Here is a 17,946-nt window from a genome sequence, read left to right as displayed (position 1 = left end):
ATAGATATTGGGCTATGGTGGAAATTTGCTTAAACTTCTGCATTACTCTTTACTCGAGTTTGACTGTTTGAATTCCATAAATTTCCAAATTAAACTAATTAGCTATTTGAACCTAAATTGTGGGGCTGGATCGGGAGCTTGTAGGTTTCCTTTTTAAGGAGGGGGAGTTTGGTCCCCCTTGACGACTCTACTATGGCATTGGCATCCTGTCTCGTTCTACAAAGTTTGTAATGATTTCCCTACCTTTACCGTTTTTTTCTTTTTTTCAAATCAAATACAGCCTAAACCCTAAGGCTGTGTTTACTGTTTAGCTTGAAAGAAAAGGTAAGGGAAAGTCGGGGAATCTTGTGTAGGTTTCCCTACCTCTCCCTTTCTTTCAAACCAAACACAGCATAAAGGTTCTCTGTTTCTATACTATCAACTTTTATTGTAACTCTATACTTCCATGATTCCATCCATTGAGTGGTGGCTTGGTTGGCACATAAATTGGGTAGCCCCAGACGAGATGTGGTGTTGAGCCCTACCATCGGCTTTTAGACCATCTTTGAAAAGAATTATTAATGTTGCTAGATAAAAGTGATGTACGCCGTGGGCAATTTAATTACGGAGCTATCAATACCAAAAAAAATGATTCCATCCGTTGTCAACCTCAACCTGAGTTGATTTTAAAATTTTGAAACAAACGAGTTCATTTTGTGGGGAACATAATGAACTCCTTAATCACAGCAACGAAGAACTATTGGTTTGGACCCTAGAGCAAGCCCTAATCTACTGAAAGTAAAAAACTCTGTTCACATAGCATTCAGTATTCATGGGAAGATATTCCCAACATGCAACTAGATTTCCATGTTTTCAGTGTGTACAGAAGTTTTTCCTTGCAGAGAATCCCTCCCCCTGGACCACTATGACGGTTGATAAATGGGTTATAGAATACCAGCCAAAGCCAACACTAGATGTAGACTACTTTTGGACAGAGTAAACCTCGATTGCCACGTCTTACATCAACTTAATCTATCCATCAGATCAGGTACAAGCAAGGTTCCAAGTATCGAATCTCAGTTTCAAAAGGTCAATTTCACGATATACATCGCCGACATGAAACCAGGAAAAAAGAAAAGATATATATGGCAATGCAAGGGATGGAAATCTAGAATAAAATCCGGATTAGCTGCATTTGATGGAACTGTTTAAGCAAAAATCATGCGGCACGTCAGTCGTACACGAGAAGGGAGAGATTGGAGTGAGTTAGGAAATATACACTTGATAGCAGACGTGGGGTGTTTTTATTGGCTGTTCAGCCCATTACACAGTCATCAATTGCAGTTAATCTGGACTCGACAAATACATGAATATCACAGTGCTTGAGAGCCGAAGAATTCAGCTCCAACACCAAAGTAGTTTACAGACACCGAGAGCCTCTAGCCACTCGAGTTAACAAGAATGACCTCTAATTGTAATCCATGATTTTTTTTCCTTTATTTACACAACATATTAACAACGCACAGTGAGTGGTAATAGGGATTCGAATCCGCATATCTACTGGGCTACCTTCTTTTCACCTTCAGATATAGGTCATTCTTGTTACTTTTTATTTTAGTTTGAGTGGCCAGAGGCTTTCGGTGTCTGTGAGAAGGGAGAAGAATTGGGATCTGCTCCTCAGGCACATCCCACTGTGCCCGTAAATAATAACACATAAATAAGGGAGATGTTATGGGATGTGCCTGTGAGGTCGTTGTGAGGCACCTTGTGTGAGGATCAGATCCTGTCTCCTGTGTTAACAACTTGGGTGGAGCTGAATTCTTCGAGCTCACATCCTCTACAACCATTAAACTTAACGGAATCAAGGCCCTTAACGGACGTATACACTAAAAAAAAAATTGAAATACCTAAAATCCGGCCTCTAAAATCTCTCCCCTATTTAGTTTCACCCCTCCCCCGCCTCTCCCTCTCGAGCTCAAAGTCTTCTCTCTCCAACAACTGAACCGCCCACACCTCTCAGGTCTGCCGCTGCAACCGTGGACCGTCGCATATAAAAGATCATTAAATCTTTTATCCGCTCCTCTTTAATACGATTGCACTCAATAAGATGAGAAAACAAAGATAACCCGGAACCAGAAACAAGGCTCGATTATTCTCATTCTTTAGACAAGTACCAAAAAAACACGAGTCACCTAATTTAAAGTAACACCAATCATCTTATTCCTACACCTTTGAACGCACTAAAACCCAAGAGCGAATCACAGTGCCCCTTTCCCTTTGCTGTCGTCAATGTCATCCACCCATAAATGTTGATCCATTGGTACCCAAGGTTTTTGGATGTGAGAGACTAAAGAGAGACCGGTTTGAGGTGACTGGTCTAGTTTGGATACTGGAGTACGGGGCAAGAAGGATTTTCTCAAGGATTGGATTGACTCTTCGGTTTTCAATTCATCGCAGTGTCAATAGAAGAGAGTGGATGAATGAATTCAGGTGGGTTAAGCATAGAGATTTAGGTGTTCTTAAGCTTCAACTTTAGTTTTTAACAATTAGCGATGCCGTTAAATCTCATTGTTTTGCTTTTGGATGAGAAAACTAGACACTCAATTATACAAATGAGTCAAATGTCCAGTTTTTACATTTATGATCATGTCTTATGATGAGTGTTTGAAGCGGTAGATCTTCACGGTTGCAGTATTCGGAGAGGCAGAGGCGATTGGAGAGAGAGAGGAGTTCGAGGGGAGACTGGAGAGATTTGAAACTTGAGAAGCGGGATTTTTTTTTTAATCCGAATGTCCGTTAATGGTCTTTGACTCCATTAAGTTTAATGGTCGTAAGAAAGAATGATGTGGCACAAATTCTTTTGCAGTTGTAGAAATCTTTCTGCAACACGGATGCAGAGGATGTGAGCTCGAATTCTTTCGAGTTCGTGATGTGAAACCAGACCAGGTTTGTTTCTAACTTTCTATGTTTCACACTTGGCAAGAACACAAGAAGTCAAGAACCCATCCCTTTTCCATGGATAATGTGATGACTAGCCACATTCCTGGTCATTTCTTTTTTCAATGGAGGCTGTGGAAAAAGCGGAATAGAACCCGCCCGCTACTTCCTGCATTCATCACGCTTAAGCTTTTTGAGGTTGAAAAATGGAATCCGGAACGTACCGAATTCGTTAAATCTAAATCCTTCCTATCCGTTTTACTCTTTTTTATTGCATATTCACCTTAATGAATCGAAACACTGTTTTCTTGTACAGGACATATTACTTATGACAGTTACAACTTGGAGACAGGGTGAAGAAGGTGAAGGCAGGACTCTGTCTAAGGTCAGTGACAACTTGGAGACAGGGTGAAGAAGGTGAAGGCAGGACTCTCTCTAAGGTCAGTGACAACTTGGAGACAGGGTGAAGAAGGTCAGTGACAGTGGGTTACCAACTGATTTGGGTCTAAGCGCAACAGCCCGCTCTGTCCAAGGAGGATGCCATATTGCCATCCGTGAAAACCCAACTGCTTATTGAGCATTGTGCGCATTCAGAGGGGATATTCTTGGTCTTGCACTCATTGGGTGTGGGTACTGGGAACCAGACACCAACTTCTCCTATTTGCTGTATAAATATCTCTGCATTATGGTCGGGTTGGGTTCAAGTTTGCCGGGCCAGGTTAAAATCACATTATGATTCACCTGATTGTATTGCGTGTGAGCAATCCCTTGACGCTTATCGGGTATTGCGGGAGGAGGACGACTCCGGCGGTGGGTCCCAATCCTATCAGTGAGAGAAACGCGACAAAGTGGTGCAAGTAATAAAACTGGTTTCTCCCCACCACCGAGTTAGTACCAGCCACTCCAGCCTCGTAGAAAGATAAAACAAAATGAACGTTGTTGCTGCATTTTCGTACCTCTGTCTTATAGTCTCTCTATTGCCCACTTCAATATTTGCTCAATTAGTTTTTCAGGTATGGAGCTTGCCTGCCTATATATAATCTTCTCACCGCCAGCCCGCCACTCCTGGTCTGGCTTTGCTGCTGCTAATAAGAATGACGATAACATGTTTGGCTTTTGGGCCTTGACTGCAGGGGTTTAATTGGGAGTCATGGAAGAAGGAAGGAGGATGGTACAACTCACTGAGGAACTCCATCCCTGAACTGGCTAATGCTGGCGTTACACATGTTTGGCTTCCTCCTCCCTCTCATTCAGTCTCGTCCGAAGGTATCCTGCTTCCTTGAATTGCTCTTTTTTGCTTCCAGAGAATAGGTCTTACAGGCTTAGCAGCCCTGTCTGCATGGGGAGGTGTCCTGGTTACTTTGATTGGTATGGTGTGACCCAATCTTCTCTTTTGTGAGTAGGGATCCAATCAAGATTTTAATTTATGAAAAGCGTAGTGCCATGCTTGCCTTTTCCAAACACTAAAAGCTTCATTCCTTTTTCTTATGAACTGGTCTCTAAACAGTTCTTCTCTTATGAACTGTATCTTGATTATTGCAATATTTGCATAGTTTCCTTGTTACATTTCATATGTTTCAGTAATCAAAACATTGTTATCTAATGTATGATGCAATGCAACCATATGTAATGTTTCTGAATGTTGGTTCTAGTTAGATGCAAGGCTTAGTTGTATCATCAAAATTATTATATCAAGGATATTCCAGATTTTAATGTTTCTATGAAAGTTAGGATAGTAGATTTTTGACACTTAAGAATTCATCAAACAATTGAGTCGGTGTATTGCTCAAATGTCTTGGTTTGATTGATTATTAGGTGGCACTTTGAAGGCATGAAAAAATCTACATGTAATTCCATTGCCTAAAATTGATTCATCAATGGAATTCTAAGAACATCTAAAATAAGTTCATTTCAACATGGTTTACTAACACCAAGTAATTTATACTCCATGTTTGTGACATAGTCAAGCAACAATCAAGTGGTTAGCTTGACCAATTTTCTTGACTGCCTTTCCGCTAACTTGTTTATGTTCAATTAGAACGAGAGATGGGAACATTAGTTTCAGGTATCTTGAATTTTTGAGCATGGTATTTAGCAATGGTCTTTTTGTGCAGCAGCTTTCTACTTTTTCCAGTTAGAAGTGATTTTGCCATAGAAGGATGCAGTTGATCACAACCCTCAACTGCAGCGAGTTAAATCTATTAGAATTAAAAATTCAATAGGGAGAACTAAGCGTTATCTTAACCATACCATTCAATCTCATAAGGTGGACAATTCCAGGAACTAGTCAAGGCTTAAGATGCAACATGGTTGATTGGCAGTGGCAGTAAAAGCCATCAAAGAGAAAAACTGTTTTCAGAAGGCTGTGCAGGTCTTGGCATCGCAAATGGTCTTCAAGTGTCAAACTTTTCTCTAAAGAAATGGATGAGTATTTGATGTTTTCCAACAAAAAGGTCATAACTTCTAATATAAGTAATGCCTACTAATTTATAATAATGATGGTTTCATCCAATTATGCTCCAACAGCAAGGTCAGAAGCAAGGGCTCTAGAAGGTGATAAGAGGTGGCCCCCATCCTTGTACTTCATTACTTTTTCAAGCTTTATACTTTACACCCCCACCCACCCACACAAGGGGAATAAATAAAAAGAAATAAAAAAAAAAAGATCTTGCCAGCAATTAAGGATCTTATGGCAGATAACTGCAGTTCCGGACATGTTTTTAATGCAATTATCTCTCTAAACCACCCTTTATAATGAGATCCATCTAAGAGACACCATCCATAGCTTTAGCTTTGAGCTTGACCACTTTAGGTCTATATAAATAAAGGAGGTTATATATGCCTCATCTATAAGGCTTTTATTCCTTCCAGTTATCTAATACAATTCTGTTTTTGTTTTTCTAGGATACTTGCCAGGAAGACTGTATGATCTAGACTCTTCAAGATATGGGAACAAGGATGGATTGAGGACACTGATAAATGCTTTCCATAAAGTGGGGATCCAATGCATTGCAGACATAGTTATAAACCATAGATGTGCAGAGAAGCAAGATGCAAGAGGAATATGGTGTATTTTTGAAGGAGGAACCCCAGATGACAGGCTTGACTGGGGCCCATCCTTCATATGCAGTGATGACAAACAATATTCTGATGGAAGAGGGAATCCTGATACTGGGGCTGGATATGACATTGCTCCAGATATTGACCATGCCAATCCAAGAGTCCAAAGAGAGCTTTCTGATTGGATGAATTGGCTGAAGAGTGAAATTGGTTTTAATGGATGGAGATTTGATTTTGCAAAGGGATATGCCCCATATATTACCAAAATCTACATGGAACAGACCCATCCAAATTTTGCAGTCATGGAGATTTGGAATTCTCTTTCATATGGACAAGATGGGAAACCAGAGTACAATCAGGACAAGCACCGTTATGAGATGGTTGAATGGGTACAAGCTGCAGGTGGTGCTGTAAAGGCCTTTGATTTCACAACAAAGGGGATCCTCCAAGCTGCAGTGCAGGGGGAGCTGTGGAGGATGAAGGACTCCAAGGGAGGGGCACCAGGAATGATTGGAGTGCTCCCAGAAAATGCTGTCACTTTCGTTGACAATCATGATACAGGGTCCACACAGCATCTCTGGCCATTCCCAGCCGACAAAGTCATGCAAGGATATGCTTACATTCTCACTCATCCAGGGATTCCATCAATAGTAATGTCTATTGCTTTCTCTTGATTTTCTCTTGCTAACCATTTTAGTTCCCACTTCTTAGACACTTAAAACAGAGTTGATTTGCAATATCAAAATATGAACTTTCTAGTATGGATTAATGCCCAGTTGCTAATGTCAAAACCAAGTTTCTACCCCTAATGCTAGAATTCCATTTGGTATAGTTATTAGATTATGGATCACAGGCAATTCCCCTGTTTACCATCCAATGAGTGGTTGCATAATTAGAGATTGGAACATGCCCTAATTTCATCCTTATATTAATAGTTGTTGAAATAGAAAAATATGCTTCTGTTGTTAACTAAGATGTATGTTGTCTTCTGCAGTTCTATGATCACTTCTTCAACTGGGGACTGAAGGAGGAGATTGTTAAATTGGTTGCAATCAGGACCAGGAATGGGATACGACCAAATAGCACCCTACGTATAATAGCCTTTAATCCTGATCTCTACCTAGCAGCAATTGATGAGAAGATTATTGCCAAAATTGGATCAAGGTATGATGTTGGGAACCTTGTTCCGCCAACCTTCCAAATTGCTACCTCAGGAAATGACTATTGTGTGTGGGAGAAAAAAGGTTAAGGAAATCCAGATCATCCACATCAAGACACATGATGAATATATAGGCAAAGATTCAAGCCAACATGAATGTATATGGGCTAAAACCTATGAGCAAGTATCAGAGCTGGTTCGAGGCATCTGATGCTGCAGCTGGAGTTACCAAATTGCAGATGTGCCCAAACAAAATTATATTCTGCAGTATCTATCAAAAAATAAACTAGTTCAAAGTGAATGAACGATGCAGAAGGAATGTACTTGAAATAATAGCTGAAGTAAAATATAATCCAGTCTATCTAAATTAAGTTTCCTGTATATATCTAAAACATTACAAAATGGTGCTTGACATGGATGAATTCCAGAAATGAAAATGCAATCACTACATAGGTTTTAAAGCTAAATTACATGGTTTTCAAAACTGGACCAGACTGGGCGATCAGACTGGAAAAACTGGAACCTGACCCGCTCCGTTTCACCCTAAACCGCTTTTTGGCCAAAAACCGTTGATCTGGTCAACAACTGCTGACCTGGGTGGTCAAACCGTCAACCTGAACAATAGTTTTTGGCTGTTTTTTATTTTTTATTTTTTAAGTTAGAATGTGCCACCTGTTTGAACTGGACGGTCAGACTGTTCAACCCAGGAACCATCCAGAACGGTTCCCTGTCCGGTCCGGTTTTTAAAAACCTTGCTAAATTGTAGTTGGTTCTTGTTTATAACACAAACCATGCATCTATTTTCCATAAAAATAAATATACTTTGCCAACAACATGAACATGATCATAAGGGCTTTTAAAGAATCAAATCGTGACCTAGATCCAATCCGAAATCAAGCATACTCAGATTCTAATAGAGCTTCAGGCAGATCATCGGATCACGAAATGACAAATCAGGATCCATGTTCATAAGAACTTCAGGTCAGATATGATCCTAAATGATGATATTATTATAATTGGATTGAATCAATTTCAACACCACCACCATATATCATATGTATACTTCCATATGTGTTGAAAGCAACAGGTATTTTTCAAAAATAAAATAAAAAGGCAACAGATGCTCAATGGTTTAGTTGGTCATCATCAGATCACGGAATGACAAATCAGGATCCGTGTTCATAAAAACTTCAGGTCAGATATGATCCTGAATGGTGATATTATTATAATTGGATTGAATCCAATTTCAACACCACCACCATATACCATATGTATACTTCCACGTGTTGAAACTTGAGCAACAGATATTTAAAAAAAAAAAGCAACAGATGTTCAATGGTTTAGTTGGTCTGTCTGTGTATTAGTGGTGCAAGTCGGGCAGGTTGGGCCAGGTTTATCATCAACCCATGTCCGACCCTAAAATTTGGACTTAAGGCCCAAGCCTGAGGTCAAGCCCAATTTTCCCAACCCGAGCCCAACCCACCCTGTAATTTGATTCACTCAGGTTGGGCTCAGGCTCGAGCTCAGGCCCGGGTTGGGCTTGGGTTGGTCAATGAACTCACTCTAAAATTATACATATACAAATGTATTTATCCAAATATATACATATATTTATGTATATATGTAAATATGTATGTGTATAAATATGTATATGTAAAATTCATATATATATATATATATATATATGTAAATATATATAATTGGACTGGTCACAGGCCGGGTTTGAGCTACCCAAGGGCTAGGCCCGAACCCGGCCCGAGAACCAAAAATCCAAGCCCAGTCCATGTAAAATTTCGGGTTGGGCCTGGCAGGCCCGCCCAAGTTGCACCCCAGTATTATATCCGAATTGCGGCCCAGCCCAGTATTATTTGGATTGGACCATTACGCGATCCACCAACAAACCACCCAGAATCCGAACTTGTATCTATGCCGTTATATGTGTAAACCAAGGATAAAGAAACAAGACATATACCCGGAAGGCCTATATCAAATTCAAAGCTTAGTTGAACATCTGCTGACACGCGTTTGTTTAGGCCCAAGCCCAACCATGCTTGGCGTGGCCCATTTCTGAAGTATGAATGGGCAATTTGATTAGGGTGCGTATTACGCCACTGATCAAATTGCCCCGCCAATTTCTGAAGGATGAAGTATGAACCTTTTCTGTTCGATTTCCGCCGGCCGTCTCCTTCGTCTCTCCAAATCAAACTCCACTGTCGTAAAATCCCCTGTTCACACTCTTACCTCTTATGACACTCTTTTCACTCCAAATCCCAATGTCTCTCCTTGGAATTCTGTCATTAGATCTTGCATGGAAGACAAGAATTCAAGATGGGCACTCGTTCTCTTTCGCAAATTGTTGCGGTGCGGCGTAAAACCAAACGGTCATACTTTCTCCTTACTCATCAAGTCTTGTGCTTTTTCTTCGTCTGTTTCGGATTCCTTCGCCGCAATACAAGAAGCAAATCAGATTCAAACTTACCTCATCAAAACTGGTTTCGACCGTTTCGTTCATGTGGGTACTGCTCTTCTCGATCTTTATGCCAAAAATGGGTGCGTGTTCACTGCTCACCAATTATTCGAGGACATGCCTTATAGAGACCTTGTCTCTTGGAATGCATTAATTTGTGGATATTCGCGTAACGGGTATGATGCCGAGGCCTTGGAAGTCTTCATCGAATTGTTAAGACAGGGCCTCAGCCCTTGTCGAACAACGCTAGTCTGTGTAATACCCTCTTGTGCTCAACCTGAATTTCTGTATCAAGGAAAATCCGTTCATGGAGTTGGAGTTAAGGCAGCACTTGATTTGGACTCCCGTGTGAAGAACGCACTTACCTCTATGTATGCAAAATGTGCAGATTTGGGTGCAGCGAAGATTTTATTTGAAGGAATGTCCGAAAAGTGCGTCATTTCATGGAATACAATGATTGCTGCGTATGGCCAAACTGGTTATTTTGATGAGGCATTTCTTGTCTTCAAAAGAATGCATGAGGAAAGTATAGGAGCCAATTCAGTTACCATCGTAAGTCTTATATCGGCAAATGGTCATCTGGATTCTATCCATTCGTTTGCCATTAAAACTGGTCTTGACACTGATGCATCTGTAATTACATCACTAATCTGTACGTATGCAAACTGTGGGAAGATAGAATCAGCAAGATTGCTTTATGGGTCTATGCCCTACAAAAACATAGTTTCGTTAACTGCAATCATTTCAAGCTATGCTGAGAAAGGGGATTTGGGTTCGGCAATGGATTGTTTCTCAGAGATGCAGAGGTTAGAGATGAAAGCAGATTCAATTTCCATAGTCAGCATCCTTAATGGATTCACTAATCCTTCTTATGTTCGGGTTGGGGTTGCATTCCACGGCTATGGAATCAAAAGCGGGTTGTGTTCTTATACTATGGTGACAAATGAACTCATATGCATGTATGGCAAGTTTGATGACATAGATGCTGCTTTTTCTTTGTTTCTTGAGATGCATGGAAGGCCATTGATCAGTTGGAATTCAATCATTTCTTGTTGTGTACAGGCTGGAAGATCAACTGATGCCATGGAACTGTTCTTCCAGATGAAAATGTTTGGATACAGTCCAGATTTAATCACCATGGCCACTGTTTTATCAGGATGTTCCCAGCTGGGGTCCTTGCAGTTTGGGAGGAGAATACATACATACATTCTTAGAAACAATTTAGAAGTGGAGGAATTTATTGGGACAGCCCTTATAGACATGTATGCCAAGTGTGGAAGCATAGAGAGTGCAGAAAGGGTTTTTAAAGGCATTGAAAAGCCATGCTTGGCAACTTGGAACGCAATGATATCAGGTTACGGTTTGTATGGTTTGGAAAATCAATCTCTGGCTTGTTACTCAAAAATGCTAGGACAAGGTCTAGAACCAGACGAGATCACATTTTTAGGAGTATTATCTACTTGTAGCCATGCAGGGCTTGTCCATGAAGGACAAAGATACTTCAGGATCATGACTGAGGAGTTTGGTGTGAGTCCAAGAATGCAACATTATGCTTGCATGGTTGACCTACTTGGGCGTGCAGGTTTATTGGGCGAAGCAATCGACTTTATCAAGAAAATGAAGATCAGGCCCGACTCTGTGGTCTGGGGAGCTTTGCTTGGCGCATGTTGCATCTACCAAGAGGTCGAGCTTGGGGAATGCCTAGCTAAGTGGATCATCCTCTCGGATTGCCATCACATTGGGTTATATGTGTTGATGTCCAATCTTTATGCTGCTGCAGGGAGGTGGGATGATGTAGCCAGGGTGAGGGAGATGATGAGAAGTACAGCTGAAGAGGATGGATGTTCAGGAACTAGCTTAATTGAGGTGACTTCCTTTTGATCATTACAGAAATGAATTACAAGCTGTGCCTGAACAAAGCCAAATTGGAGACATTCCCTGCAGACAAGTCCATATAAATATCTACAAACGAGAAATTTCTAGTATTTCTCTGTTTTTAAATGTTATATGATTTTACGCTATTCTTATGAAATCTTTTCCCAGAAATTCTTATCAGTTTCCATCTTTGAAGTTTTACGAGAACATGGTTCTGCATCTCCACTTGCGATTCCTCCCCGCTTCTTCTATTCTACATCTTATGCCAGTAATCTATGGTTTCTACGCTAGTGTCTCTTTTCCCTCCTATCTCTTATTTCGCAAAGGTGAGATGTCCAAAAACAACCTATTGCCTTTTTCAACTCTACGAAACTCGATGAATGAAGGAGGTAGCAACCTTCTTGCTCTGTTGAACCTCTGTCAAAAACTCGAAGACCTGAAGCAATTCAAGTCTCATCTCATCTTGCACGGTGCAATGGAGGACGAGTACTTGGTTGGAGAATTTCTTAGGCTTTGCTTCTATTTGGATGCCCATGAGCTTGCTCTTGGTGCTTTTTATAGCATTCAGAAACCTAATTTGTTCTTGCAGAATATAATGTTGAGGTGCCTTTCCAATCATGGGTTATACAAGGAACTCTTGGCTCTCTATTTAAAATGTCAGAAATCAGGCTGTCTCTCTGATAATTTCACCTTCCCTTTTGTCATCAAGGCCTGTGCAGCACTCTCTGATCACCGAAAAGGGAAGGAGGTTCACTGTACTGTTCTGAGAACAGGGTTTGAGCAGAACCTTGTTGTACAAACTGGTCTCATAGACATGTATACTAAAGTTGGCCATATGGAAAAGTCACGTCTACTTTTTGATAGAGCTCCTCAGCTTGATTTGGTTTCTTGGAACGCTTTACTCTCTGGTTATTCTATGAATGGGCTCTATCAGGAAGCCATTGAGGTTTTCAAGCAAATTTGGACTGTGGGATTGAAGCCGAATGCAAGCACCTTGGCCACCATTGTTCCTGTATGCACCCATTTGAGAATTCTAGATACTGGTAGATCCCTCCATGGGTTTGCTGTCAAATGTGGATTTTGTTCAGATGAAGCCTTGGTGCCTGCATTTATCTCCATGTACGGTGGTGTTGGTGATTTATGTATTGTTCGCAAGCTGTTTGATTTACTTCCTGAGAGGAATGTTATTGCCTGGAATGCTATGATCTCTGCATATACACAGAACAAGAGATCCAGTGAAGCCTTTGAACTTTTCCGACTGATGCTCCAAGGAAATATGCTACCTAATTCAGTCACATATATATCTATGTTTACCTCTTGTGACTACTTAGGTAGCTCTTGGTATGGAGAATCACTTCATGCTTCTGGAATTAAACATGGTTTGGAGCATCAAATTTCTGTGACCATAGCCCTTGTATCATTGTATGCCAAACATGGAGATATAGATTCTGCTAAATTTCTGTTTGATGAAATTCCTGAGAAAAACCTCCTGTCGTGGAATTCAATGATTTCAGGATATGTACAGAATGGGTTTTTGGACTTGGGTTTGGCTGCATTCCGCAACATGCAGACCACAGGCTTGATTCCAGATGCAGTCTCCATGGTTACTATTCTTTCAGCCTGCAGCAGATTAGATGACATTCATCTGGGCAAATCTGCCCATGCTTTTATCCTTCGAAATGGATTTGAATCAAATATTAATGTGTTAAATTCACTATTAGCTTTCTACTGTGATCCTGAACAACTTTCTTCTTCCCTTGTGTTATTCCATAAGATGGCAATGAGGAATGTGGTTTCATGGAATACTTTAATAGCTGGGTGTGTTCATACTGGAAACATTGGAGATGCAATTTCCCTCCTACGTCAGATGCAGCAAGAGTATGTACGGTTGGATTTGGTTACCATAATAACCATTCTCCCTGGTTTCTGTGAAACAGAAGACTTGGTACAAGGGATGGCTATCCATGGCCATGCTATCAAAATTGGGTGTTGCTCTGATATTTCTCTTGTAAATGCACTTGTTAGCATGTATTTCAATTGTGGGGATTTGAGTTCCGGGATATTACTCTTTGAATGCATGCCTGAAAGGAGTGTGGTCTCTTGGAATGCTCTATTGACTGGTTACCGATACCACAACTTACATAGAGAGGCCATAGTCTTGTTTCGCCGAATGACAATGGAGGTTCATAAACCAAATTATGTAACCTTACTAAATGTGTTACCTATATGCTCTACCCAGTTGCAGGGTAGATCCATTCATGCTTATGCAGTTAGAACTGGAGCTATATTAGAACCTCCTCTTTTTACATCTATTGTACTCATGTATGCTAGATTTGAGAATGTAAATGTATGTTGCTTACTATTTAAATTGGTGGATAAGAGCAACATTTCTATGTGGAATACTATGATGTCTGTGCATGTCCAGAGAAAAAATTCCCAAAATGCAGTTGCCACATTCTGTGAATTGCTTCAAACAGAAGTTGAACCTGACCATATAACAATCTTGACCTTGATCTCAGCTTCTCTTCAATTAAGAAGTCAGAATCTCACACAGTGCATAATGGCTTACATCATTTGCAAGGGTTTTGAGAAAGACATACTCATTTACAATGCCCTTATAGATTTAAATGCCAGATGTGGAAACATTTTTGTTGCAAGAAAGCTGTTTGATTTTTTGGCCATGAAGGATGCTATATCTTGGAGTGTAATGATCAATGCATATGGGATGCATGGTAATGGTGAAGCAGCACTTTCTCTTTTCTCACAGATGAAGAACTCTGGAGTTGGACCCGATGACATTACTTTTGTTAGTATTTTGTCGGCTTGCAGCCATGCAGGCTTACTTGATGAAGGCCAGGTGCTTTTCAATTCTATTGCAGAACATGGCATGCAGCCAGGGATGGAGCACTACTCTTGCTTGGTGGACCTTCTTGGCCGAACAGGTCATTTGCATGAGGCATTCGACCTTGTTAAGAGTCTTCCATTTAAGCCTTCTGCAAGTTTGCTTGAATCCTTATTGGGTGCTTGCTGCATACATGGCAACATCAAGCTTGGCAAAGAAATTGGGAAAAGGCTTTCTGAAATAGATCCAGAAAATTCCAATTCATATGTGATGCTTTCTAACATCTATGCAGCAGCTGGAAGGTGGACAGATGCCTGTAGGTTGAGATCAGAAATGGAAGGGAAACAACTAAGAAAACTACCTGGTTTTAGTCTTCTTGAGGTAAATTAATGTCAATTTGAATAGTTTATTGGGAAGCTGAGCAGAGGATCTTAAGAATAGTTTCCTTAAGTGCCCATGTTATCTTATTACAAAGTCTCAGTTCTGGAGAACGTACCACCCTGATTACCCAAAGCACAGCAGATGTGCATTCCAGTATGATAGAGTCACTGAGACGCTCTCTCAGTCAAAGGGAATACCTGTAAAATAGCTTGGGAACCTTTGCTCCAGTTGTGATTTTAAAAGACATACTCATTATCTTGTGGTGTTGATTTTAAAAGACATACTCATCATCCAGAGATCAAAACTATCTTCAGAAATATAGAGTGACACCATCATTAACTCTCAGGAAATGCTTGAAGAAGTTATTGTTCACCTCTTTTAGTTGTTTGAGTGATGGAGGTAATGGTTTTTCTTATAGGAAAAGAAAAAGTTCCGAGTCTTCTGGCTTATCAACTGCAGTTTGTGGACCTAGGAGGCACTATCATTTGTCGAATCATATGGACAATTTAAGGAAATCCACTGTAAAGGCATTAGAGGGCTGATTTCATTAGGGGGATTGCACCTGCCATCATTTTTCTGTAAGGGATATCTCTTCAGGAATGTGCCTTGGCCAAAAATAATCTCTTCATTCTTGTCAACTATCCACTTTGCCTGTATATGTGCACTTAAACAGTAATAAAATAGTAAGTTTTGGTTTTGTTGATAAGAAAACATTATTAATTAATTTTTTATTTCTGACATTTGGTTGGTAAACAGGGTTTAGCCTAGAAATTGCAAGTTCATAAGAGAAAAACTTCTAGCCATTTCTTTATGACAATTCATGTTGAAGTTTTATTTTCAAGAAGAAACCTTATTTAAAGAGCCAATTGACTGGTCTCTTTTTCTCCAAAAAATGGAAAATTCACACTATTCCAACAACACTAAGTATTATCATTGTATACATTGCAACATGCAATTTTCTATGGACTTATTGTTTATTGATTTTTGTTTTTCTTTTTTTCTTCAGTCTGACGGTCTTTCTTTGTTTCTTTAAGACTGTTGATTCTTCTAAATGATTCTGGATTTTTATACTGGTATGCAACTTTATGGTTGATTGGTTATTTCCTCTTTTAAATGTGGTTTATAGAATCTTAAAATTTGTCGTAGAGTTTCAAAACCTGTGGTTTTCTTTTCCTTCCTTCAAGATTAGTATGTATAGTTGTATACAATAGATCAAGCGTTCTCTTTCCTTTTCTGTATACAATCACATTTGGGGTTATTCTTCCATATGTATGACCAAGGGTGATGATTTCCTTCTGGATTGAAGCTTTCTGAGGTTGACATGCTTAACGCAAAAATTTGTGCCCACTGACAAGAATAACTGAATAAGCTTGACCACTTTTCTTAGAGAAGTTTTCTAAGTTTTGCAATCTGATTATCTGAACATTACAATTTAGGAGGTTAGAGATCAGTTTAATTGATACATATTCTTCTATTTTGAATCCCTTGCATCTAACTCACATATTCTTCTATTTTGATTGGCATATTAGAAAGAAATTAATTTTTTTGATTGCCAATAATATATTTGGTACTGTTGCCATTTATTTAATATACATTTTGTACTTTCTTCATATTGAAAAATGAAATAAATGGTTGAAAGAACGTTTGTTCATATTTTTTGGTAGGCACCATTAGATTCCATCAGGCGCCCCAATAGTGAAAAAAAAAATGCTTGAGCGTTGGGGGAAACATTAAAAAGAATCTTCCCACAACAGATGGCTCTCACACAAACTAAGACAAATGTTTATTTAATAAATGATTTAACAAAACAGCATTTCAGGGGAAACACCTATGTGGCACTGAGCTGATGCCATTTTTCAGATAAACGGCAACGAAACCAAACACCATCTAAAAGAAGCAAAATATTACCCAAAGCTAAAGTGAGAATGGGGTAAAATGGTTTGCCTTCTTTCACACATCAAGCCATTTTTCCTAGATTCTTGGATGGGATCATGGGTTTTACTTTTAAAACTTCTGGTGTACAACTTTCTCTTTAACCCACTCTTATCTAATATGACTTGATTTCATTGAAGTCTCTCTCTCTCTCTCTCTCATGTAAACCTAAATAGGGCTGCCAATGGACTCCGAAAGTCCAAAACCTGATCCTAATCTACATCCATTTAATAATCGGATCATATGCAGATTTGACCCCATCTGATCTATTAAGATATGAATCCAATTAAAATTTATTTTATATAAATTTAGTATTAGTTAAAGAGTAATTAACTTTTTTTAAAAACTTTTTAATTTTCTTTTATTTGAAATCCGATCCAATATATCACATTTGGATCCAGATTTGAAGCTTCAATAATATCAGATAGAGTTGTGGTTGGATCCAAATCTGACCCGACTACAGCCGGTAGCTCAGCCCAAAAGCTTAACAGTGTCGATGATAAGTGGAAAGTTTGGATATGATGCAGTGTGACTACATTTTTTTTATAAGAATAAATATGCCATTCCCAGTATTATTTATATTTAAACGGACCCTGATATTTCACCAGAATACTGAAACATCCCCTCTCCTCTTAGATGATGCTAGCGGACAAAAACCTCTCATCTGTTAATACTCCATTTATGTCTATTAGAACATGACATCATATTTGGTTTAAATTAAAAAAAAACAAATCAAGTTTTGCCCTTTATCTCTTTGATTAGTTGGTTGTGTCTTATATGGACCGAAACCACCTTTCCTAAGAGCCTTTAAAACTGTTTCTTTTTGTAATATTTGCAAACAGTTTTTTTTAATATATACAAACAAATGTGAGCATCAAATGTGCCCTTTTGCAGTTAGATTTATGATTTCAGATTTTTTTTTATTTTACAGGTAGGAAGATAGGTGGATTAGTGGACAGATGCAGCTCCATTAGCAGTTAAGTTCTCACTGTCAAAGGTTGAAAATGGGTTTTTTTCTCTAAATTAATTACAAATTAATTTAATCCCAAATTCAACATGGGGTATATTCATTTTTATTTGTCCGTTAGACATAACGGGTTGTAAATCTAAGAGGGGAAGTCTAAATCCAATTTGAAAAGTGAGGGGATGTTTTAATATTTAGGCTCCATTCGCTTTTCGGTAAGTTATTTACCCGGGTAAATGCAATTATCTGGGTAAGCTTTTCTTGGGAAACATTTATCCGTGTATGCGCGTTTATCCATGTTCTTTTATTTTCTAGATAAATAAGGTAATGATCATTTTAATCATAAAAAT

The 17,946-nt window shown here is 39.2% G+C and overlaps 2 protein-coding genes across 2 annotated transcripts; both read left to right on the top strand.

The window, feature by feature from the left end:
* The first annotated feature begins 1,950 nt into the window (after window positions 1–1,950).
* On the top strand, window positions 1,951–11,657 carry LOC148850327 (pentatricopeptide repeat-containing protein At2g04860-like). The gene is made up of 7 exons (XM_088944189.1): window positions 1,951–2,925; window positions 3,233–3,929; window positions 4,050–4,182; window positions 5,821–6,626; window positions 6,971–7,220; window positions 7,794–7,869; window positions 9,284–11,657. The coding sequence occupies exons 2-7, from the start codon at window positions 3,846–3,848 to the stop codon at window positions 11,481–11,483; spliced, it is 3,549 nt and encodes a 1,182-aa protein (XP_088800315.1). The 5' UTR covers window positions 1,951–2,925; window positions 3,233–3,845; the 3' UTR covers window positions 11,484–11,657.
* Window positions 11,629–15,399, top strand: LOC148850326 (pentatricopeptide repeat-containing protein At5g39350-like). The gene is made up of 2 exons (XM_088945238.1): window positions 11,629–14,700; window positions 15,119–15,399. The coding sequence occupies exons 1-2, from the start codon at window positions 11,629–11,631 to the stop codon at window positions 15,170–15,172; spliced, it is 3,126 nt and encodes a 1,041-aa protein (XP_088801364.1). The 3' UTR covers window positions 15,173–15,399.
* Window positions 15,400–17,946: the final 2,547 nt, after the last annotated feature.

Source organism: Nelumbo lutea, chromosome 5, assembly GCF_056320005.1.
Source record: "Nelumbo lutea isolate HS-2025 chromosome 5, American lotus-T2T, whole genome shotgun sequence".
Lineage (NCBI taxonomy): Eukaryota > Viridiplantae > Streptophyta > Magnoliopsida > Proteales > Nelumbonaceae > Nelumbo > Nelumbo lutea.
Note: the sequence above shows the minus strand (reverse complement) of the source record. Positions and strands in the feature narration are given on the sequence as shown.

Excerpts from the sequence above, each read along its gene's own strand:
- LOC148850327 (XM_088944189.1), top strand. The coding sequence starts at position 3,846 with ATGAACGTTGTTGCTGCATTTTCGTACCTCTGTCTTATAGTCTCTCTA. Across the intron at positions 3,930-4,049 it reads TTGCTCAATTAGTTTTTCAG|GGGTTTAATTGGGAGTCATG; the intron begins GTATGGAGCTTG and ends CCTTGACTGCAG. Across the intron at positions 4,183-5,820 it reads TCATTCAGTCTCGTCCGAAG|GATACTTGCCAGGAAGACTG; the intron begins GTATCCTGCTTC and ends TTGTTTTTCTAG.
- LOC148850326 (XM_088945238.1), top strand. The coding sequence starts at position 11,629 with ATGAAATCTTTTCCCAGAAATTCTTATCAGTTTCCATCTTTGAAGTTT. Across the intron at positions 14,701-15,118 it reads CTGGTTTTAGTCTTCTTGAG|GAAAAGAAAAAGTTCCGAGT; the intron begins GTAAATTAATGT and ends TTTTTCTTATAG.